Genomic DNA, 24,550 nt, shown 5'->3' with positions numbered 1-24,550 from the left:
AACAACAATTTTAGTCTACAGTATAGATGATACTCGTTTATTTCCTATTACGTTTTATTAATACAAAAGCTATCTACAGACACTTTTTAACAATTATTTTCTACCAAATTTGACATGTATGAATTAAAAATGACAAGTTCTTTTAAAATCCGCAAAATATATAGGGTGCCCCATTTCAATTAAATAAGTTAAGGGTATTTCCGGTGAAACCGGAAGTGGAGTAGTAACAAAAAATATGGCAACAGATGCCTTTTGCGTATCTGTACTTGCGTGCAAAGTTTCATAAATATTGTTCTTTTCGTTTCAAAGATATTTGCTTGGTTCTATACTTTATCCCAACCCAGTATATTATACTAATAACGTTATCCATTTGGACATGATGATCTAATATCGATGATTTTTTAAAATAAGAATATGGGTCATTTAAAAGTTTAAGTATTCAATTCTCTTTTTAGTAATATAAACATTAACATAATTATTATTTATAGGGGGTAGAAATTTTTTTTAATTAAAATAATTGACACAACAAGATGTATGTATGCAATTTATTAAATTCAAAATACATTTTACTGCTGTCAAAAAATAAAAAAAGGCTTATTTGACAAGTAGACAAGGCTTTTTTAATATAAATATTGAATAATGACATTGGTGAATATTTAAATTAATTTTGAGTTTTTTTACATTATTTATGTTTTGTATTTTTTCAGCCAAAAAGGATGAAAAAAACTGATACACCCAATGAATCTACATTAACCGTTTTAAACGCCACGAAAAACGACAGAGGAGTCTATACATGTCTGGTATACGATCATCAAAAGCACCGTAACTCTAGAAATATAACAATGACCGTTTTTGGTAAATATGTTATTATGTATCGACCTATTATTAGTACAATGACTTATATACTATATAGAGCATCCCAAAATGCTGTCAAAATTAAAACAATATCGCGGCTAGGAGGTAAACATAAATGTTACTCTTTTAGTTTTTAATGTGTTTTAGATCATTTTAGTTGCGTTTTTTTACATTTTCAGAGAAAGAATTAATCAGAAAATTAAAAACAATTTTCTAAAATATTCTTGACTACTTAAAACTAAATAAAGTCATTTAAGAACTTCTACAACTCAAAACTACACAAAATCTACAACAAAATGTTCGGAAAATACAACTCAAAAACTGTTAACGGTAAAAAACTTTTGAAACAATGTGGTTCAAATATAAATAAATACAATGTTTGACTTCCAGTGGTGTAATAAACGTCAAATTCCTGGAATGCCCTATGTACCCTAATTATTGTACCATAGTTTTGAGGTTGTCGTCTATTTTCTTTTTTGTCAACTTACTGTTGTTCTGAAGCTATTTTTATGAAAAAATTCATTTTTTAGTAAAATTGTGGCTTATTTCCCATAAAAAATACGTAGTCAACTTACTATTTCGTAGTAATGCAACTATGTACAACTAGATAAAAATACAACTCCCATCCCCATTAAGAGAGAAGTGATACAAGGAGACGTAATATCGAAAAAGCCTATCCCAAGGAGACGTTTTTCAAAACTACAAATTAATCAACCTATGTATGACATTAAAGTTAATGGCAGCAACTTTATGACTTGTAGTCTAACTAACATGTGAAAATGTAGTCTAACTTTATCATCAATTATTTTGCTTTTAGTGATGTACTTATTAGTGGGAGCACGTAAAATAGAATTCTATTTTGCTGACGTCACAAAACGAATTTCACAATGCGAAAATCGACGGCAACCTGACGTCACTAAAATAGAATTCTATTTTGCGTGCTTCCACTATTGTTACTATTGTTTTTTATAGGTTACTATTGTTTTTTCCAGATAAGAATTTTGCCGATATTTTTATGAAAGAAAGAACAGATACTTACCGCTTGGAAGTAAGAGCAGGAAAAGATCAAGTCACGTGGGTTGTAGAGGTATGGGGTCATCCACAGACAAAATTCACTTGGTAAGTAGATTCAGGAATATCCCAGTAGTCGAGGAAATAAAACTGAAAAAATGGCAAAACCTCGCAATTTTTTCGTCCAGCATCGATTTGTACAAAAATTTGGGATTAGACTCATTTCACCCTCTAGTTCATTTTCTATATTGAGCCATTGTACGCTTTTGGTTTTTTAAGGGTAAAAACTACCCCTAAAAAACTACTTGTAAAAATTATAAAACAATATTTTAAACTTTATTATTGTTAACATTTGGTTCTTATTAGTTACATAATAATTGTTTTATGTTTCAATTATTTTTAGGGGTGTAGACTACCCCTTATTGTCAAAAATTATATTAAAACAATGTAAACTTTAATATGGGTAAAATTTGGTTTTGACTGGCTAAAAATAATGATTGTTTTATGCTTTAGGATATAATATCATAATATTTCAACCCTTAAAGATCACCCTTAAGAACATTACAATTTTTATAAGTAGATAATTTAATAGACCTATGCAGAAAAAAAGTAGAATTAAAGAATTACAAAAACATTTATTTACACAAAAATACGAATTTACAAATATGTAGAAGTACAAATACAAATTGTTTTTAAGTCATCTTCCAGTATACGAACCAGTTCTGTGGTATTATACATGCATTGAAAATGTTCCATAAGCTGACTAATATTTCGAAAAAAAAAAATCGTTTTATAAACATGGCTCCTTCATTTTTCACGATAAAAAGTATTTTAGAAAATGATTTTGTAGGATTTTTGAAGAAATATAAGACTGTGTAAATTAAATTCCGTTAGATCCCTTACTTTTTAATTGGGGTGGGCTTAAAAGGCTCGAATAAGGGGGTGTTTGTTCGTAAATAAAGGTTTTAAACAGCTAGATCTCGCTAATTATTCACTGTAATAATAATCTATGCACAATATAATTTCAATTATTAAAAAATCGACAATTTAGTAATCTGTCATTTTTTTTTCGTATTACACTAGTATTTTTGGAGATATTTTGAAGTAAAAGGTAAAAAATACGAAATTTTTCTAAAATTAGACCTTTTAATTAGGTCAAACTAGGTTAAAGGTCTTGAGTCTATTCACAATACAAATATACAAGGAATTACAGGCAGGTAAAGACCAGTTTTTAATTAGGAGGGTAGTTAGGGGGTTATTTTCACTGATTTTTTCGTAGAGAAAAGCAGGTACCGACCTTTTTTTGATCATAAGTCACTCTATTTTCATTTTAGTAATTTTTTATTATTATTCTTTGAAAGGTTTAATTATATACTTGAAAAAAGATAATTTAAGTTTTCTTCGAAAAATGCAAAGTTCTCTCGCTATTCGCCTTTGAATATTTCAAATTATGCATTTGACGAGAAAAGTTAACCTTTCACATGCCGTATCTCGGTTTGTAATGGTCTTAAAGATATAGAAAAAGAATTTAGTTTGTGTTACTAAAAGATACGATTTTGTTATCTGCAGTTTTTTTGATCAAATGCATATTTTTCGAGGTATTCTCAAAAAACCCTCTAAAAAAGTCGATTTTTTCGACGAAAGACTGTTACTTTCAAGCGCGAATAACTCGAAAAATATTAGTTTTACGAAGAAAATGTAAAAAACATTTTTTTCTTAGAATTAGTTTAACAGCGATTTACATGGTTAAAATGTAATAAAAAATTCTCACCCCCGAGATGGGGTGACAACTACCCCAAGGTTTTAGCGTACAGCAGCATGATATAGAAAATGATCATTGGACCATTCCTACCTTCTGTGAAAATTTCAAGTAAATCCATGCTGGATGAAAAAATTGCGAGCCAAAATGCTTCATTTTCTCGACTACAGAGAGAACGACAATTCTCGTTAGTGGCGCGCATACCCCCCCCCCCCCTACATGCAGCACTATACGTGAAGTTTGCGATTGTGTCAACTTGCCTGAATTGAAAATGGTCCAAATCTCATCTTAAAGTTTAGGAAAAACTTGCCAATTCCATAATTTCAACCATCCAATTTGGTCCAAGGATATGATACCCAAAAACATGCCTTGTTGTACCTAGCCAGTCCTATAGCTGGCTTATGGGTGGTCAATCCGCCCAGGACCCCTTTTTAAAACATAGAAAAAAAGAGTGTGTGTATTTGAACGCACGAAAGAAGTTATACGTCTATTTTTGTGATTTCACCGAAACAAATTTATTTTAAACATTTTAATTGTATTTTTATTTAAATAATAAACCAATTTTAATACTTAAAATAATACCAAAAATAAAAAATAACGTTGATATGTAATTTTTTATTAACTGAAGCGTCGTCTCAGCAATTGATTTTCTCTTGAGGAATCATATAAACTAAAAAACGTGTTTCGCCAAAAAATGTATACTATAATTTTTTATAGGCTTAAAATACTAGTCTTTCGACTTTCTAGTGTATTTTCTTCAAATTTTCAAATCATTGAAAATGATAAATTCTCGATAAATAATGTTAATCCGTCACTTTTTGACGAACTGGAGCCTCCCAGCAATTGCTGTTCCCTTGAGGAATCGTAGAAGTTCAAAAAACGTCAGATTTTTTACACAATTTTAATAGAAGTATAACTTCTAACTTCTATTTTTCTATATTAATAAGTCCAAAAATATATATAAAAGCTATAAAAGTCAGTACAACTATAAACCCACTTTTGTCTACGTTCTCACAATTTTAAAACACAACAACAACCATAACCATAATAATAAAAATGACAACACATTCTTTAACCACAGCCGCCATATTAGATCATTTTGACATGTCATTAGAATACCTAATCAGAGCTAACGTATAATGTATCTGCGCGTGGCACCAACAATTTTGATGAATTTGCGCACATTTACATTAATTCCCAATTGCGCCTAAAGAAGAATAACTTCAAAAATTCAAATCAATGTAACTATTCCCCACACATACGTACATACATACATACATATCCACAAACATTTTTCTCTTTTTAAATAGAATTGGGTCAAATTTCTGAACTTGGTAACTTTTGAATTATATAACCGATTTTCAAAAGTATACATGTGTTGTAAAGGTAACGATATCAGGTGCCGCAGAGGTTGGACTTAAATTTTCGAAATAATTTGGGAATTTTAATGATACTGTTTTATCTACATTAAAAGAGAGTAAATTAGAGTCAGACCAGGTCTTTATCGTCAGTAGATTCGAAGTTATCATTTCATGATGAGACGCAATAGTTGGATTGCTCCAAGTGATACTGGTATCATCAGAAAAAAGAAAAAATTTCCCATTAATTTTTAAATTAGTGATGTCATTTATAAAGATAAGGCACAGAAGAGGACCCAATACTGAACCTTGTGGTACTCCCCATACAATGTTTTTGAGACTAGAGTCAGTATCATTTGCTCTAACTAGTTGTTTCCTATTATTCAAGTAGGATTGGAACCAATTCAAGGAAATACCTCGAATTCCATAGAAATTTAGTTATTTAATCAAGATGTCGAGATTTACACAATCAAAAGCTTTGGCATAGTCACAGAAAATAGTGGCAGTATAAAGGTTATTGTTTAGTGCTCGGTAAACCTCATGTAGTACAGAAAACATGGCATCAGTGGTACATTTATTAATGTTGTTCTGAAGCTATTTTCTTGTGGCATTTTTACAATTTTAACTATTTAGAATGGGAAATAAGCCACAATATTATTAAAAAATGATTTTTATTAACGTTATATAACAACTTAATACCGAAGGGCTTGAGGTTACGGCCAGCATATTCAAGCAGAAGACTCCAAAATATTCTACATAGAGCCAGTTTGTCAATGATCCGGGAAAGGTTACAATTTCACAGGTCAAATTTATTTTTTATTGAACAAGACATCGTAAGTATTAAAGATTTGCTTTTCGGAATGATATCAAATTCTGATTTTGATCGAATTATTTTTAGTTTACACATAATTTATCAAAATTCATATCAGAAACAAAGAAATATACATTTAAATAAATTTAATATTCTTTTAGAACAAAATAGTATACATACTTTTGATAACCTAAATAGAAATAATGACATATTAGCGACAGTTGTCAATCTATCAAATAGACAGTTAAATGCAACGGAGAATTTGGTATTGTCAAAGGGTTTAAACTATGCTGTTACTCATCCATCTATTCCAAAATTAGACATAATTAGTTCAGTGGAAAAAATATCACAGTGTTTACCAACTCATGAAAAAGAACAGTATAGGGTACTATGTAAACTTGAATTGGAAAAGACAAATCAAATTGAACAGAACATCAGTAAAGAGGAAATTAAAGCTTTAAAAACTTTAAAAAATGATGACTCCATAACGATCCTACCAGCGGATAAAGGAAATGCAACTGTAATAATGGATAAAATACAATACGAGGACAAAATTACAGATCTAATTACAAATGGACCTTATACCAAATTAACGAAGGATCCAACGAAAACACTGGAAAACAAAATCTATAGAACTTTATTCAAATTTAAAAATGATCTAACATACTATCAAAGAAAATTAATTACACCTCATTACAGTAAGTCACCACATTTTTATGGAGTACCGAAAATTCATAAAGCGAACATACCACTTAGACCCATTTGTAGTACCATCAGTTCTCCTTGTAGTGAACTATCAAAATTTTTATTAAACATTATAAAACCATTTGCTAATAATGATGACACATTTATAAAAAATACAAAACATTTTGTAAACAAATTATCAACTATTGAGTTTAATCCAAATAATATTTTAGTAAGTTTTGACATAAACAGTTTATTTACAAATGTGCCATTAGATAAAACTTTAAACATAATCAAAACGAAATTAGAGAATGATGATACATTGACAACTAGGACAAAACTATATCAGCTATAATGGAGTTATTGACATTATGTACTAATAATACCTATTTTCAACTAAATAATGAATTTTATAAACAAAATTTTGGTCTAGCAATGGGCTCCTCTTTATCTCCATTATTGGCTAATATATTTATGGAGGATTTCGAAACTAATATCATTTCTAAACAAAATTTAAAACCCACTGTATGGTGGAGATATGTAGATGATGTGTTTTCAATATGGCCTCATAGATCAGAATTGTTGGATACATTCCTGAATATTATAAACGATCAAGAAGAGACAATAAAATTTACAATGGAAAAGGAATATAATAACACCCTGCCTTTCCTCGATGTTTTAGTCTTAAAGAAGGATACTGGATATGAGACTCAAGTGTATAGAAAACCAACACATACCAACAGATATCTCAATTACAAATCAAATCACAACATCAACGTTAAAAAGGGAATCATAAAATCCTTATATGATAGAGCCAAAATTACTTGTTCTAACGAAAATTCCTTTTTAGAAGAAAAACAATTCTTAACATCTGTTTTATTAAAAAATGATTATCCTTTATCGTTTATAAATAAGGAATTGTCAAGATTGGATCGAATGGAACAGAACAACATAGAACGGGATCCTACAACATTCACAAGAAATAATACGAGGAAAATATCAATACCATACATAAAAGGACTATCCGAGAAACTTAAAACAATAGGAAATAAATTCAACATTTCAACAACATTCAAAACAACCAACACATTGAGATCTATTCTATCTAAAACTAAACCTAACAATGAACAAGAAAGGACAAAGAATTGTATTTATAAAATACCTTGTGAATGCGAACAGTTTTATATAGGTGAAACATCAAGACCATTAAACGTTAGAATAAGTGAACATCAATCTTATATTAAAAATAGAGAATTTGATAGATCTCAAATATGTCAACACGCATGGGATAATGAACATAGAGTTCAGTGGAGAGATTCAAGTATAGTCCTGAAAGAAACAGACAGTAAAAAGAGAAAAATCAAAGAAGCGGCTCTAATTATGCTAAACGAAACCAATTGTGTCGCAAATTCCTCGGTGGAATGCAGTAGGATGTGGATACCCATACTGAAAGAGGAAGTCAATAGAAAGAAAATACCACAATTAGTAAGTCAATAGTCGAGTTAGTACATATTTTATATTTTAGTATTACTTATATACCCATGTATTATTGATATTATTTATAATTTAAACAAAATTATAGTAAAGTCAGAATTTGGTATTAATTTTGAGAGTAAATTAAATGTAAGACCAAATACTTACGATGTCGGGATAGTATCACGAGGTTTTTCCTGGTTTTCCCTCGTGATTTACTATGAGATCTCTAACGCGAGAATTTTAATGTCACCGTTGCATGTGGTTGTCTTTTTAAAGACAGATCACATGCTATGATTTTTTGTGACGGATATTCTTGAGTTGGGGTTGATTTCATGTAATCGAATGAACTATCTTTCAGTAAAGTCGTCCCAGGAACGCAACTCATAAATATTGGCAATATCATTTTAAAGTCTTCTACTTTAAAATGTATCATATGTATCTGAATTGCCGATATAAATGAGTCAAATTAAATAAATTATTAGAAGAATTTTTTTACTAAGCAACAACATTTTTGTTTATATTAATAGTATTTTGTATTTTGACAACGGCACCCGATTTGGGCGTCGAAACGTTAATAAAAATCATTTTTTAATAATATTGTGGCTTATTTCCCATTCTAAATAGTTAAAATTGTACATTTATTAGTTAAAAAACCGAACTGATTTTGTGAGACAATGTTGTTATCAACGATAAAAGACATAAGTCGAGTTTTAATGAGTCTCTCAACAATTTTGGAGAGTACCGGTAGTAAGGCAATAGGTCTATAGTTGCAAGCATCAGATTTTTTACCACTCTTATGAAGAGGAATGATGGCTGTCTTTCAGTGAGATCAGAGAAAATTTTTATAGATATAGTCCATCAGTACTACAGAATGATTTGCTTTTGATACTATTGATTGTTTGGATCAGTTCAGAGTTATCGAGTGGTATTAAAAATAATAAATTCGAGACCTTTCTTAAATTAGGGAGATAGGAAATGGGATCTTGTTGCGGCAAAATAGTTAATGTTATATTTTTACTCACATTAACGAAGTAATCGTTAAGACTTTCAGGATTTGGAAGGGAAAATGATTGAGCTTCTGACCAAATTTCTTTTGCAAATTTTAGAGCTTCCCAGACGATTTTGGTAATAGACTTTTTTAGCTCTTTTTGAATTATTTTAAAAAAGCCTTTATAACAAATCTTTTATAATGTTTTTTAAGGTTAAACAATAGAAATGAAACAATCCCGCAAGGAAAAGGAAAGAAATATGAGGTTGAAACTACTGCACCACAGTTTTATAGTCCCGACCAAAGAGATCTAATTTCCTTGAAGATCAAGAATTTAGCCATCGGAGATTTCGGAACATACACCTTGATGGGAAGCAATAGAGCCATGGTGAAGCCCATAACGTTTTTTCTGAACGTTACTGGTAAGTTGCATAAATATTTATGCTCTATAACGGACTACCCTTGTCGTGTAAATGATCTCTTACAACTGTTTATCGTGACTGCAAGCTAGCTTCAGCATTTTATTATGGAGAATAAATAATACAAAGACTGTATAGGGTGAGGCAGATAACTGGCCTATTAGAAATATCTCGAGAAATAAAGGCAATAGAATCATGAAAATTGGAATAAAGGGGTTTTAAAGGATGATCTATTAAATGAAAATATTTTCATCTCTTTTCAACTTCCGGTTATACCGGAAGTTGCTAATAACTTCGTTTTTTTAAATGGGACACCCTGTATATTTTTACATTTTTGGATTGTCCTTAATATCTTCTTTCTTAAAATATAAGGTTTTGTAATATTATACAGGGTATTTTCAGATATATTTACGTTTTTTTAATGCTTTCGTAGCAATATCCACACCCTGTAGAATTGTAATAGTTTGACATTAAAAACTCTGCTTACGTTCAAGTGATTTTTAATATAGTCTACTATTGTTAAGAATAATTAGTATAGCTAATTTTGAAGTTTTAGTATACTGGGTTGGTCGAAACTCGGAATGAATATTTTATGAGTTTCCTTAAATGGAACACCCTGTATTTTAGTATTGTAATCAAATGATATTTCATGGTACTTTTTTGTTTTATAAGTTTTTCCTATACCTAACTGCTTTAATTTGTGAGTTATTGGTGATTCAAGCTAAACATTAATTGTAAAAAGAATACGTAAAATTTTATTAGGTTGGCCGTGAAAATATTCAATCATAAATAATTTTTCAGAAATAGATACATATTAATCCAGACTGATCCTTAAAATTACCAATAATGGTTTAGCTATCAAAATACCTACGTAGTTAAGATTGTTGGTGCGATTAACAATTAAGCACAAAATAAAGCAGTTAGGTATAGGGAATGCTTAAGAAATAAAAAAGTACCATAAAATATCATTTCATTACCATACTAAAATAAAGGGTGTTCCATTTAAGAAAACTCAGAAAATACTCATTCTGAGTTTCGACCAACCCTGTATACGCTCTGAGCTTCGCTGGCGGCGCTCCTGGCGGATTACTAATTCAACTTTCACTGGTAATTTTTAAATTTATTATTTAATTGTAATCGCTTAATATTTACAGCGCAAAAAATTAATTAAATTGTAATCGATTTTTTTAAGATTTTGCTAATCATTTTGACGTTCTATAGGGCTTTTCATCGATTGTCATTTGTTTCGAGCTTCTGTCATGTGTCACATAATATTAATACATCTACGTCATACGTCTTTGTTTTGTATCATGGTACATACCAATAACGTACGACGTAGATATATTAATATTATGTGACACATGACAGAAGCTCGAAACAAATGACTGTGAATGAAAAGCCCTATTGATAAAATATGAATTTCTTACTTCGGATACTTTCACAATTATCGTGTAGATGGCGCTAAGAATAATTTATAATTACATATTACGGAACATTAAAAAAACTTAAATTCAGTATTTAAATCGTAAGTATATTTAAGGTAAAAATATATAGGTACCACAGCTTTGACCAACTAATATTTTTTATAATTAATGTTTTTACTTTTAATTTTAAATTAATCACTTTGACATTTATGTCAAATTTCCGGTAAACGTTTACAGACTTGCCACTACTGGCGCTCACGAATGTGTAAATATCCCCTCTACGTACGAGCTCACAGCGTATACTAAAATTAAAAATTTAGCTATACTAATGATTCTTAACAATAGAAGACTATATTAAAAATCATTTGAACGTAAGTAGAGTTTTAGATGTCAAACTACTACAATTCTACAGGGTGTGAATATTGCTACGAAATTAATAAAAAAAAAACGTAATTATCTTTTAAAATATCCTGTATAACATTACAAAACCTCATATTTTAAGAAAGTAGACATCGAGGAAAATCCAAAAAGGTAAAAATATACAGGGTGTCCCATTAAAAAAACGAAGTTATAGGCAACTTCCGTTATAACCGGAAGTAGAAAATAGATGAAAATATTTTCATTAAACAGATGACTCTTTAAAACCCCTTAATTCAAATTTTCATGATTCTGTTGCCTTTAGTTCTCGAGATAATTTTAATAGGCCCTTTATTTGCCTCACCCTATATAGAAGTTTCGCTTCAAAAACATTTATTTTTCTTATTTTCTACTTCTTATTACTAACATCATTTCAACTGAAGTAAAAAATGAATAGAATAATTTTTGTTAGCCCGCACGACATTTTTAAAAATGAGGTCATTCTTCTGTAATGATAACTTGCAACTTCAACTTCGAAAGCGCATGATTAAATGTTAAATTTGGTCAATCCTCTTATATGGTGTTGAAAAATAGACATTAAAAATATCCACCATTAATCGTTTTGAGGCCTTTGAAATGTGGCTGCACAGACGTACACTGAAAATACCATGAACGGCTATGCTGACAAATGTCGCAGTCCTTAAGAGAGCAAATGCTGCCCGCGAGCTGCTTGATAACATCAAATATAGAAAGATGGCCTATTTTGGACAGGTAGTAAGGGGAGACCGGTATAATATTCTTCAACTTATTATGATGGGTAAAATCGAAGGACGCAGAGGAATTGGTAGAAAGCAGGCCTCTTGGTTGAAGAATATCAGGGAGTGGACAGGAATAAAGAATGCAGAACAACTATTTAGAATAGCTCGAGACAGTTTCGTCATGTTAATCGCCAACGTCAAGGGGACTTGATAGGTCACGTTAAGAAGAAGAATAATTTTTGTTCAGTTTATTATTAACAACATAGTCTTAACAACAGTGTGGGTATCTTTTAGCGCAGAAATAGACAAACTACGCTGCAGCGCTACTCTGTGGCGCCACAAAGTGGCTTAGACAGGCGATTTTGTAGCGCCAATGATTTCGTAATGGACGCCACTAGCAGCGGGGATCGGCGACAGTGGCCAGCCATTGTCGCCACTGCATAGTGTTTCGTCTGTTTCAGCGCTTAATATTAAATTCCGTTTTTGTTCTAGCCGGACCGGTGGTAATTGTGCAAACAGATCCGTTTCATTTGGTAGGAGTCCCAGGAAAAGTGACTTGTACAGCTGCAGCACATCCCTCACCTGATTTCCAATGGGAGTACAAGTCCTGTTTACAGGATACGTGTCAATATAAACCAGTAAGTATTTAGTTTCTGAATAACTGTTATATTTGTGCTAATTTATGACTTTAAAAAGAGAAATTAGCAACCAAGATCTCAAAGTAATTAGTAGAAATGTGTGAAGATCATGCGTGGAGTGAGGCAAAGCTGTATTTTGTCTCCTCTAGTCTTTAATAGCATTCAATAGGCTTCAAGAAGTACATGCATCTTTTATCGATTTTGAAAAAGCGTTCGACAGAGTACGCCATGATAAACTAAGAGACGTTCTTGAAAGATCTGAGATAATAAAGATCTGAGAATAATTCTCAATCTATATTGGAATCAGACAGCTAACATCAAAATAGAAAATAAGACATCACAAGCAATAGAAATACGTAAAGGAGTACGACATGGATGCATTTTGTCACCACTGCTATTTAATGTATATAGTTAAAGCATCTGATAGGAAGCCCTTTTCCAATCAAACGAAGGAATCGTAATTAATAGAGACGTTGTAAATGATATTCGATACGCGGACGACACTGTACTAGATACAAGAACAGTAGAAGAATTACAATTACGATTACTTGTAAACATAAATATTGCTTGCAACAATTATGGCATAAAAAATTTCAATATAAAAAAACCAAGTAGGTACATACCCAGAGGACGTGAGTAGGTTTCCTCCTCATTACATGAGATATCCACCAGTCCAAGCAGATGAAAGTGCCGTCGGGTCGTCAGTGGCCTGACCACCAGGGAGCATGTTCTACGACCTAGAAGAAGCAGTTAGGCTGTGAGACTTTTAGATGACCCCAATATGTGGAGCATAGCATATCTTTAACCTCCACAACTGGCCCAGGAATCCTGTAACCATCGCAGAATAAGCTCACTGAGACTACCCCGACCATTACTGAAGAGCATCCTAATTAAGTATGGATACTTGTTCTATCCACTCATCCCGGTCAGGAAATTGAACCCAGAAGGAGGACTCAAATTTAGGGCCGATACTGTCCTGTACCATAGAAAGCAAAGGACAACACTCGATCACCTGTCTCCAAATGTTGCAATGGCCCATCCTCCCATTAATTCCCAACCAGTATCCAGAGTATTTGAGACGATAGGCTGCCATTATGGCTTTGTATGGCTCTCTCTTGATATAAAAGTAAGAATACTGCGATGCTACGTATTTTCTGCTTTTTTATGGCGTTGAATCGTCGTCGTTGAAATATTCTTTCATTATTGTCGTTTCTTCTAGTCTTTAAGATCATTTCTGATTTTTTAAATTTCAGATTGAAGGCAAAATTATATCGACGGAGGGTGTAAAGGTAACTTCCGAAATTGAAGTCAACCCAAAAGAGAATGGACTTGCCAAATGTATAGCAGTCAATTCTATCGGCCAGGAGACAGATATTATCGGATACTTTGTGACAGGTTAGTATTAATAATGTATCTACATACTTATGTAGGAATAAGAAAACACACACATAGTTTTACCAATTTCTTTAGATATTGAGATATAACTAACAATATAATTTTGTACACTATATTTTTTGTTCTTCTGACCCCAATCCTGAGTAGTTATAAATTGAGTTGATCTATTCATTATTACAGCCTTCATGCATTCTGACAGCTGACGGGAGCAATGCTGACAGTTAGCCGCCATGTTGACCGCTTACAACTGGCGTGTGAGATTGGACAGGTGACGTCAGTGGGCGCCATCTTGTAAGCGGACGTGTCTTACAACCAAAGATTTTATACACATAGATTTGTCCAACTCTGGAAAATAGCGTAACGCGGAGCAGTTCGGGTCGGTGGTCTATCTATCTCTCTCTACTGGCGCTTAGCTTTCTCTCTCTAGCTTATGATGGCTGCCGCCTCTGTGTAACTGTCGTTCCATTACTCCCACCTCTTGGTAGATACGCTCACACTCGCACGACAGACAAAGATAGCTAGACCACCGTACTTGATATCGACGTTACACTCTGATGCATTGTTTAGCATATCCCTAGCCAGATCTATTCTTGACATATCTCTGACTATTTCACCCATATGTGCGCTAAATGTTGCCAAGTCAGTCAAGTTCGATTTCTTGTTATAGATAATCCATTTTTAATAGTTCCAATGTGACATAAAATCTAGGCATGGGATAAAAAAGTTTATTTAAAGATAGTGTATGTTTTGTTCTTCTTAATGGCAGTACAGGCTCGCTTTTGCAATATTTTATTTAATTATAGAGCAATTTCCACATACTAACATATTTCCCAAAGTGGGCTCTGTACCGCCAGTCTTTATTATATTACGAATATTTGTGCCAAATATCTCGAACAAAATATTCAAAAATACAGCCGCAATCTTGGAATGCATTTTTCACGCGCTAATGTTGCCTCTTCATCGAGTTATAGACCAGGGCCCATCTGTAAAAATATTAGTACATTTGGACGTTGAGAGGTGACTCAAATTTTTTTGCAGAAATTGCTTGAAAATAAATCAAATAATAATATTTGAGTTATCCTCCCTCTCAAAAAGGTCCGGAACATTGTTTAAATAATCAAAATGTCAAAAAGTTAAGGAAAAATTCGATTTTTTTCTTGGTTTTTTGATTATAACTTTAAAAGTATTCATTTCCGAGAAAAGTTGTACTAACATAAAAGTTGCGTAATTAAATTTCCTACAATATAGAATTGGTTACAAATTTCAAAAATAGTCACCCTTGTTGAAAAATAGCAATAATTGTGAAAAAAACATACAAAAACAAGTATTCGTATTTGACGTTTTTCAACCATTTATGCTACAGTTAGGACCTTCATATTTCATCCTGAAAAACTTTATGATACAGTAAAACAATACTGCAAATTTCATTAAGATCAGTTCAATAGATTTTGCAAAATAAATTTTGCAATCCGCCTTTCGTAAAAAAAAATTCATTTTTTCAAAATGTTACAGGACTGAAAATAAAGCAGATAGCAAGTTGAAAATTTTTTTGCATATAGAAGTGTACTGTACCTTTCATTTGCAATTTTGAAAAATTAAAATCGATTAACACGACGGCGTCAGGAATTTTTTTAAATAAACATTAATTATTGGTGCTTCGCGCAGGACAGCGGATAGTTTGCTCTGATTGGGCATTCCAATGACCTTTGATAATGATTGATAGATTTTAATTTTTATTACATTTCGATATAAATAAATAAATTTGTTTATTGCAAAATAAAAACACCTACTCTATCCTTTGAAATAACACTTTTATTAGCAAAAACTTTCTTTGTTCATATATTTTAACTTAAATAATAAAAGTTTATTATTTTTAAACATATGCAATTGTTTAAACAATATTTCACAAACAATACTAAAATTAGTTTGATTTTTGTGGAATTAAAATATTAAAATACAACAAAATATAGAGTAAGAAAATAATATATTATATAAAGATTGGAAGAAATTTTGGTGGAAATCAACTTGTGTGAATCGAACACCGCTGTCCTGCGCGTAGCACCAAAAATTATTTTTTATTTCAAAAATTTTCTGACGCCGTGATAATTAATCGATTTTAATTTTGAAAATTTCAAATGAAAGGTACAGTAAACTTCTATAAGCAAAAAAAAATTCAACTTGCTATCTGCTTTATTTTCAGTCCTGTAACATTTTGAAAAAATGAATTTTTTTGCGAAAGCTGGATTGCAAAATTTATTTTGCAAAATATATTAAACCGATCTTAAAGAAATTTACAGTATTGTTTTACTATATCATAAAGTTTTTCTGGGTGAAATATGAAGGTCCTAAGTGTAGCATAAATGGTTGAAAAACGTAAAATGCGAATACTTGTTTTTGTATGGTTTTTTCGCAAATATTGCTATTTTGCAACTAGGGTGACTATTTTTTAAATTTTTAACCAATTCTATATTGTAGGAAATTTAATTACGCAACTTTTATGTTAGTACAACTTTTCTCGGAAATGAATACTTTTAAAGTTATATTCAAAAACGAAGAAAAAAATCGAATTTTTCCTTAAATTTTTGACAATTTGATTATTTAAACAATGTTCCGGACCTTTTTGAGAGGGAGGATAACTCAAATATTATTATTGATTGATTTTCAAGCAATTTCTGCAAAAAAATTTGAGTCACCTCTCAACGTCCATCTCAAAACAGATGCGCCCTGGACTATTAACCATGCAGTGTCTTCGTTTTTTTCTGTCTTGTCTTTGTGTTTGTCCTATCGTACATTATTTGTTCCAGCTCAATCTAGAAACATAACAAAACCATTTAAATGCTAAGGTATTCTCAACTATCATTTTGTTTACAGATGTACCTGATGGCTTTGCAATCACAGGATTTGACGACACCGTTATAGTTGACGCAGTACAGCATAAAGCTATATACGCTTTTGGCGAAAAGATTCATGTAGTATGTTCAGCAACTTTGTCCAACTACAGTGAAGTTAGTTGGAATCGAAATGGAGGACCTATACCTCCATCAACAAGTAGGTATAATTTAAACACTCCAAAAAGAGCTTAGATATTTTTGTTATTTTCTCTACATATATATAAAGCTGGACAGTAAAAATAGGCTTTAACGGACTAATTACAGGAGATGAGTATTGGAAATGTAGAATGTATATGTATATGTTACAGTTTAAGTTGATTATCCATTTGGAGTTGACTATTCCTAGTTCGAGTCAACTAAAACGGCTGGTTTTAGTAAAAGTTGATTATAAATATCAAATGAAGATTTTTATTCAATATTTACTAGTAAAAGTAGACTCAAACTAGAAAAGTATACTCTTCCCAATGCCATGTAGTAAGAGTTGAATCACACAAACAACCGAATCTAGAAATTAAATGTTATTTGATATTCAGAGGGATGTACAATCCCTGGACAGCTGTTTCTGCCTTACAAGCTTCCTCAGCAGAGCAGCGTGCACACCTCTGAAGCGACTCTAGCCCATCTATTTAAGGGAAATTTCAAAGATTATTGAAATCCCCAATGGGACTCAATTCAGCGACTTTTCAGTTTGTTATTGGATATGTTCAAATCGAGTAAGGGAAAAAACCCTTACTGTATAATATAATATGTATCCAAAAAATGTATTTAATTTAGGAATAATTAGGTCGTTACAGAAGGTGTTGTTTCTATAATCACAAACAAAGCGAAGGTTAATTAATGGAGTTTGTTTGGGTAAGTAAGTAACAATACTCACGTACCGTTTACTTTCAAAGTCAAAAATAAAGAAAGATATAAAAAGCCCGAAGAGGGATAAAATAGATCATTAAGAGAACTATTATAGTAGCAGTAGAGATGAGTGTCTGAACGACTACTCCGCGAAACAACATCTTCTTAACCTTACGGTTATGGATTTTGTAAACTTTAAATAAAAATATAGTCTAGAGTCAGTCTTTTCCTAAGTTTCGATAGTTGGCTCCCTTTCCGTCCCTTAAGGACCCAACACGACACAGGAGTAGTCAACTCTACTAGTCTACTAGTCTCAAACTAGTTTATTCTATTTTTCCCGCTATCTACTTTTACTAACAAAGGTTAGGAAGAGTCTACTTCAACTAGTAAAAGTTGAATTAAATTTTTCAAATCACTCTTACTGCTCGTTGTAGTTGGAGTTGACTTGAACTAGGAATAGTCAACTGTAACTGAAAATCAACTTGAATTGTAACAAATATACAAGAAATCAGTCTAAAAATGATTTTTCGATAAGGAATTTATTATTTTAAAATATTTTTAGGACTGAAGTTGTCTAACAAAACAAGCGAATATTCTAGTAGTTCAATACTGGAGATAGGTAACAGCAATATAAGCGACAAAGGGACTTACAAATGTGTAGCACGAACCGCCACAGGATATAAAAGCAAAGATATTGAAATTTTAATTGTGGGTAAGTACAATTTATAATATACGCTGAGGATTTTCACAGTTTTCACTGTATTCATTCACTCAACCGTTCTCTTAAGTTATTTCTGGTTTGCCAGTCCCCTTCCTACAGATTTCTTCTTTCCATTGCTTCGTCCAGTTCTTCTCTGAAAAATCTTCGGGATGTGCCTCTTTTCATTCTTCTTATCGGGCTCCACTCTGTTATTCTTTTTATCGACTATTTTCGTCTGCTCTTCTGATATTTCAGTATCAGGTTAATCTCTTCTGTTTGATGTAGTCTATTATACTGAGTTCATTTGAATTATTTTCTTGACCTCTATGTTATTTATTCTATATTTTTGTTACTGTGTGGCTTCTCATTAGGAATTTCATCTCTGTTTATTGCTCTTATTTTCTTTTTGATTTTCTCATTTTTTATCCAATTATCATACCCCTAAGTGAGGATACTTCTTGTCACGGTATTACATATATTATTCTTGGTATTGTTTTTATACTGATGTTTTTGCCTACCCCTATGTATACCCCTAAGTGAGGATACTTCTTGTCATGGTATTATATTATTCTTGGTTTTGTTTTTATACTGATGTACTTATCCCACACTACCGGCTTCAATTTTCCTATGTAGTGGCTTGTTTGTCCTAGTCTATTTTTTATATCTAATTCAGTTGTTCCTTTGTTTTATATTATGACACCTAAATACTTGTACTTGTCTGTTTCTTTAATTTGTTTTCCGTCGCCTACAGTACAATTTTTGATTTGTATACATGTACAGTCGGAAAAATGAAAGAATACCCATGAACGAACATATAAAACACGCTGTATTTTCCTGTCACCGTGTCACAAAGAAAATTGTCCAGTGCAAGTACATGCAACAATAATTATTACATGTACTTGCGCTGGCCAATTTTTTGTGTGACACGGTGACAGGAAAATACAGCGTGTTTTATATATTCGTTCATGGGTATTCTTTCATTTTTCCTACTGTACATAGAAGGAGTACAATGAAATTACTCAATGTTACATTTTATATGCTGATTTTCGAAGTAATAAACTAAACGACTACTAATTTATTTTTAGATCCTGTCAATGCTCAAATTACTGATACAAATATGAAGGGAGAGATGATGCAAGATTTCCCTAACCCTGTTATGATGCATTGCGGAGTTACAGGTGTACCAAAACCCCATATCAATTGGTATAAAGTGAGTAAAATATTTATTTCTCTATCCTCTCGTTACCTCTAACATTTCTAATGACTATATATTTTCTACGAGACCCATCCCAACTCAGTTGACCCAAACGTATAGATACAAGTAATGAATATTGATGCAATATTGATAGAGCTCCTATAAAAAGAAGATTAATTTATTCATTCAAAAGACTAGTTCTTAGATTTAAGAATTTAACATGACGATTTCAACTCAAAACACTAGAACAATTTATTGTAATCAGCAAAGAAGCAATAAGATGTAACTTGGAGTACCTATGGAGTACCCTGTTCAGTTATGGAGACGTTGGAAAATAAGTAAGAGATCAAGTGCAAAGAACCAATAAGGTGTAAATTGGAGTACCTATGGAGTACTGTGTTCAGCTATTAGTCCATGTGGTGAGACAGCTCCCGTCTGGAAAAATTTCTGATTCGGTTTCTTTGGGATTCCTATTCAAAAATGTCCCCTTTAACCAAATCTGAAGGGTGTCGGGGGGAATTTTTGGGCAGAAATTCTTCAAACAAATACAAAAGATCACGTTTTTTTGCTCTGAAGCATATATTTTTGTGGGTCATTCTAAACAAGAAAGGTATCTTGCAAATTTTCTTAAAAATTGATAGTTTTCGAGTTATAGGCGATTTAAAATCTGAAAAATGCGAAAATACGCATTTTCGAGACTTTAAAACTCATATTTAAGTTAGTATTTTTGAGGTTTCCAGATACTTAAATTGAAGTTTAAACATTCAGCTTCAAGATTCTGGAGAGTGATCGCGTCTAACCCTTATTTAAACCGTTGGTTTTTTAATTGTTAAATATGCATGTCCATCCGAGTTTTCTGCCGGTGCGGCGCGCTCTATTTCAAAAACCTCCTATTTTCCTCCGAAAAACATTTTTTCTAGATTCCTTGGGACATTCTAAATAAAATAAGTTTCTTGACATTTTTCTCTTTTGTTAATAGTTTTAAAGTCATAAACAATTTAAAATCCAAAAATGCGTTTTTTTTTGGTATTTTTTGGATTTTAAATCGCTTATAACTTTAAAACTATTAACTTTTGAGAAAAATGTCAAGAAACTTATTTTATTTAGAATATCCCAAAGAATCTGGAAAAATATTTTTCGGAGGAAAATAGAAGATTTTTAAAATAGAGCGCGCCGCACCGGCAAAAAAATCGGATAAACACGCATATTTAATGATTTAAAAGCATCAGTATAAATTAAGGTTATACGCGATCACTCTTCAGAATATTGAAGCTGAATGTTTAGTGTTCAATTTAAGTAAATAGCAACCTCAAAAATACTAATTTAAATATGAGATTTTAAGCTTCGAAAATGCGTACTTTCGCATTTTTCAGATTTTAAATCGCCTATAACTCAAAAACTACCGATTTTTGAGAAAAATTTCAAAATACCTTTCTTGTTTAGAATGATCCAAAAAAACCCTAAAAATTTATGTTCCAGAGCAAAAACACGTGATCTTTTGTATTTGTTAAAAAAAATTGTTTAAACAATTTCTGCCCAAAACTTCCGCCCGACACCCTTCAGATTTGGTTAAAGGGGACATTTTTGAATAGGAATCCACAAAGAAACCGAATCAGAAATTTTTTCGGACGGGAACGGTCTCACCACATGGACTATATGGAGATGTTGAAAAATAAGAGATCAAGTGCAGACAACAAATTAATATATTAGCTGCAACTGCAAGCCTTAATAACACTATATGGTGTAACCGACAGATTCTGTGACATTAAATCAATATTCTATAAGACCAATAATGACGTAATTAGAAACAAAACCCGACACAGTCAAAACACAGAGAATGCTGAAAACTGGAGAAATCAGAATACTCAAAAACTCAAAACAATTACAGGAAACACGCTGAGAAACCGAATGAGGAGTAACAAAATAAAAACAAAATGTAGTGTACCTACAGGGTGTAAACGAGTGGGTACTAAATATAAAAAAGGTGCTCTAAAATTAAACCTATAGTACAGTTCGGTACAATGTATCTACCAAAATAGCAAAATATAATCCGAAAATGCTCATTTTTTATTTATTTAAAAAACTTTTATACAGGGTGTCCAGAAACTCTACCGACAAACGAAGACAGGAGAATTCTCAGATAATTTTAAGACAATTTAACCAAATTCACCTAGTCCGAAAATGCTTCCTAAGGGAGCTAAAGATCTTTAAAGATGCCGTCTTGTGATAAATTTTTCTTAAATACCTCCAGAACGCTTTCAGCTGGAAAAACGAAAATTGGTACACATATTTATATTCCAGAGATAAATTGATTCAATTCATTGTAAATTTCTATTACCAGTCATAGGCGTCCATTTTAAGTGAGGCAACGGTTATTTTATCGCATATTTTTTTTTCTTTAACTTTCAGGCATGTTTTATACTGGATTATTAAATTGTAATGTATTTAAATACTAAAAGGTACTCTTTCTTTAAGTCCGTAGGACACACCGTTTTCTAGAAAAATCGATTTGAAAATTTTTTGTTTCCTGAATTTGAAAAAAAATTTTTAAAAAATTAAAGCAAGAGTAACTTTTAGTATTTAAATACCTCATAATTTAATAATCTAGTGTAAAAAATTCTTAAAAACTCAAGACAAAAAATTATGCGATAAAATTGTTGACTTACCCAAAACGGACGCATGTGACCGGTACTAGAAATTTGCAATTAATGAAATCGATTCATCTCTGGAATATAAATAAACGCACCAGATTTCGTTTTTCTAAATAGTTTTTTTTTTAATTTTTTTTTTTTGTTATTCAAAAACCGAAAATTTTTCAAACCGATTTTCCTAGAAAACGGTGTATCCTATCGACTTACAGTAAGAGTACCTTTTAGTACTATAATATCATACGTTTTAATAATCCAGGCTCAAAATTGCAAAAAAAATTAAAAACAAAAAGTTATGCGATAATGTAACTGTTGCCCTACCCAAAACGGACGCCTATGAGCGGTACTAGAAATTTGTAATCAATGGAATCGATTTATCTCTGGAAGATAAATATGTGTATCAATTTTTGTTTTTCTAAATAGAAACGTTCTGGATATATTTAAGAAAAACTAATTAACAGACGCCATCATCAAATAGTTCTAGCTCCTTTAGGAAGCAGTTTCGGACTAGCTGAATTGGGTTAAATTGTCTTAAAATTATCTAAGAAATCTCCTGTCTTCGTTTGTCGGTAGAGTTTCTGGACACTCTGTATATATAACATCGTTTTTAATTGTTTTTACCTAATGTATCTAGGACAACGTACTTTTCGTACCAACTGATCCCCGAATAGTGTTCGAGGACGAAAGACAGACTCTTAGATTTAATGAAACTAAAATCGAAGATGCAGGCAAATATAAATGCGAAGCTGCCTACAAAGATATACGAGATTTTAGAGAAGTGAAGCTGAGTTTTTCAAGTAAGTTTATTGGTTAATAATATTTTTCAACAATTACCCATACTGCCATATTTAGATATAGTCTTGTATCAAGTCCATCCGGTATCTTCTTGTTACTAGGAATTTTAGGGTGTACCTTTTTTACTAGAGCAGGATTACTGGACCTAGGTCACAACCTCCAACTTGAAGAACCAGACATTCTTATGTCAAAGTTACTGTCTTCTTGTTTGAGTACCGTACCCAAATTTTAGACGTGGGTAGCAGCATGGAAGCTGTTCCCATGATAATTTGCAGATATCGTTCTGATCTTGCGTGACCTGTAACAATTCATCCGCTGATAAGCGAGTGCATTGACGAAGGTTTCGGAGTGATGCATTTTGTTCAAACCAATTCCTCTTTTTCCGTCGATCTCTGCGTTAAGTATTAACTGCAGTAGCCAGTATCTATTACCTCTCATTATGTGCCCCATATATTCAAGTTTTCTCTTTTTTATCATCTTCAGTAAGTCACCTTCGCCTTTACCTATTTTGTTTAAGACTTCTATGTTTGAAATGCGTTGAGCCCATGATATTTTGAGCATTCTACGATATGACTACATATCGAAGGCTTCTAATTTGTTCACCATAATATTCATGATCCAGGTTTTACATCATCATCATCATCATCTTGGTGCTACAGCCCTTAGAGGGCCTCGACCTTCTCAAGCTTTCTACGCCATTCTGTTCTGTCCCTTGCTTGCATTTTCCAGTTGCCGACTCCGATCTTCTCGGCATCCTGTGTTACCCCGTCCATCCACCTCAGCTTTGGTCTACCCCGTCTTCTCATTCCCACGGGTTGCGCTGTTAGAATATTTTTTATCATGTTCGATTCAGGGGCCCGGGCTACATGTCCCCACTGCAGACGGTTTCGCTTAATTATAGTGATAATATCTTTTCCACCAAATGTATGCTTGTAGATATTCTGCAGTTCAAAGTTATATCTACGCCTCCATATTCCGTTCTCACAGACCGCTCCGAATATCTTACGTAGCACCTTTCTTTCAAAAATTGACAGAGCGGATTCATCTGTTTAAGTTAGTGTCCATGCCTCTGATCCATATGTGAGAACGGGGACTATTAATGTTCTATACAGCCTTATACGAGTTTTTTGAGACAGACGTTTGTTAGCTAAGTACTTTGATAGACTATGATAACACCTGTTTGCAATTATTATTCGTCTTTTTATTTCCTATGATGTGTTATTATTGGGGTTAACCGATGTCCCTAGATATATGCGCTCTTTGACCGCTTCGAAGTTTTGGTCATTGATGATTAGACCTGCGTCAACATTTCCAGCTCTTGTGTTTGTGTTAGTCGCCATCTTTGTTTTATTTCGATTTATATGTAACCCCATTCGTTCTGCTGCTGCTACGAGCTCGGTTAGGATTTCAGCAGTTCTCGCTTTGGTTCTTGTTATAATGTCCACGTCGTCTGCATATGCTAGAATTTGGACAGATCTATTGAATATTGTTCCCCTGCTATCTATATTAGCGTCTCGTACGACTTTTTCTAATGCTACATTA

At 32.2% G+C, this 24,550-nt stretch overlaps 1 protein-coding gene across 3 annotated transcripts in view; it reads left to right on the top strand.

Moving 5' to 3' along the window:
* LOC114340514 (vascular endothelial growth factor receptor 1) overlaps nucleotides 1–24,550 on the top strand; it is a 194,871-nt gene that overhangs the window by 142,521 nt on the left and 27,800 nt on the right. For all 3 annotated transcript variants that reach the window (XM_050653312.1, XM_050653313.1, XM_050653304.1), the window contains exons 7-15: nucleotides 708–855; nucleotides 1,848–1,974; nucleotides 9,156–9,364; nucleotides 12,393–12,538; nucleotides 13,792–13,933; nucleotides 16,805–16,981; nucleotides 18,233–18,382; nucleotides 19,456–19,580; nucleotides 22,848–23,010. In XM_050653312.1, the coding sequence (XP_050509269.1) occupies nucleotides 708–855; nucleotides 1,848–1,974; nucleotides 9,156–9,364; nucleotides 12,393–12,538; nucleotides 13,792–13,933; nucleotides 16,805–16,981; nucleotides 18,233–18,382; nucleotides 19,456–19,580; nucleotides 22,848–23,010 (1,387 nt within the window). The remainder of the gene's footprint in view (nucleotides 1–707; nucleotides 856–1,847; nucleotides 1,975–9,155; nucleotides 9,365–12,392; nucleotides 12,539–13,791; nucleotides 13,934–16,804; nucleotides 16,982–18,232; nucleotides 18,383–19,455; nucleotides 19,581–22,847; nucleotides 23,011–24,550) is intronic.

Source organism: Diabrotica virgifera, chromosome 1 (genome assembly GCF_917563875.1).
Source record: "Diabrotica virgifera virgifera chromosome 1, PGI_DIABVI_V3a".
Classification (NCBI taxonomy): Eukaryota; Metazoa; Arthropoda; class Insecta; order Coleoptera; family Chrysomelidae; genus Diabrotica; species Diabrotica virgifera.
Note: the sequence above shows the minus strand (reverse complement) of the source record. Positions and strands in the feature narration are given on the sequence as shown.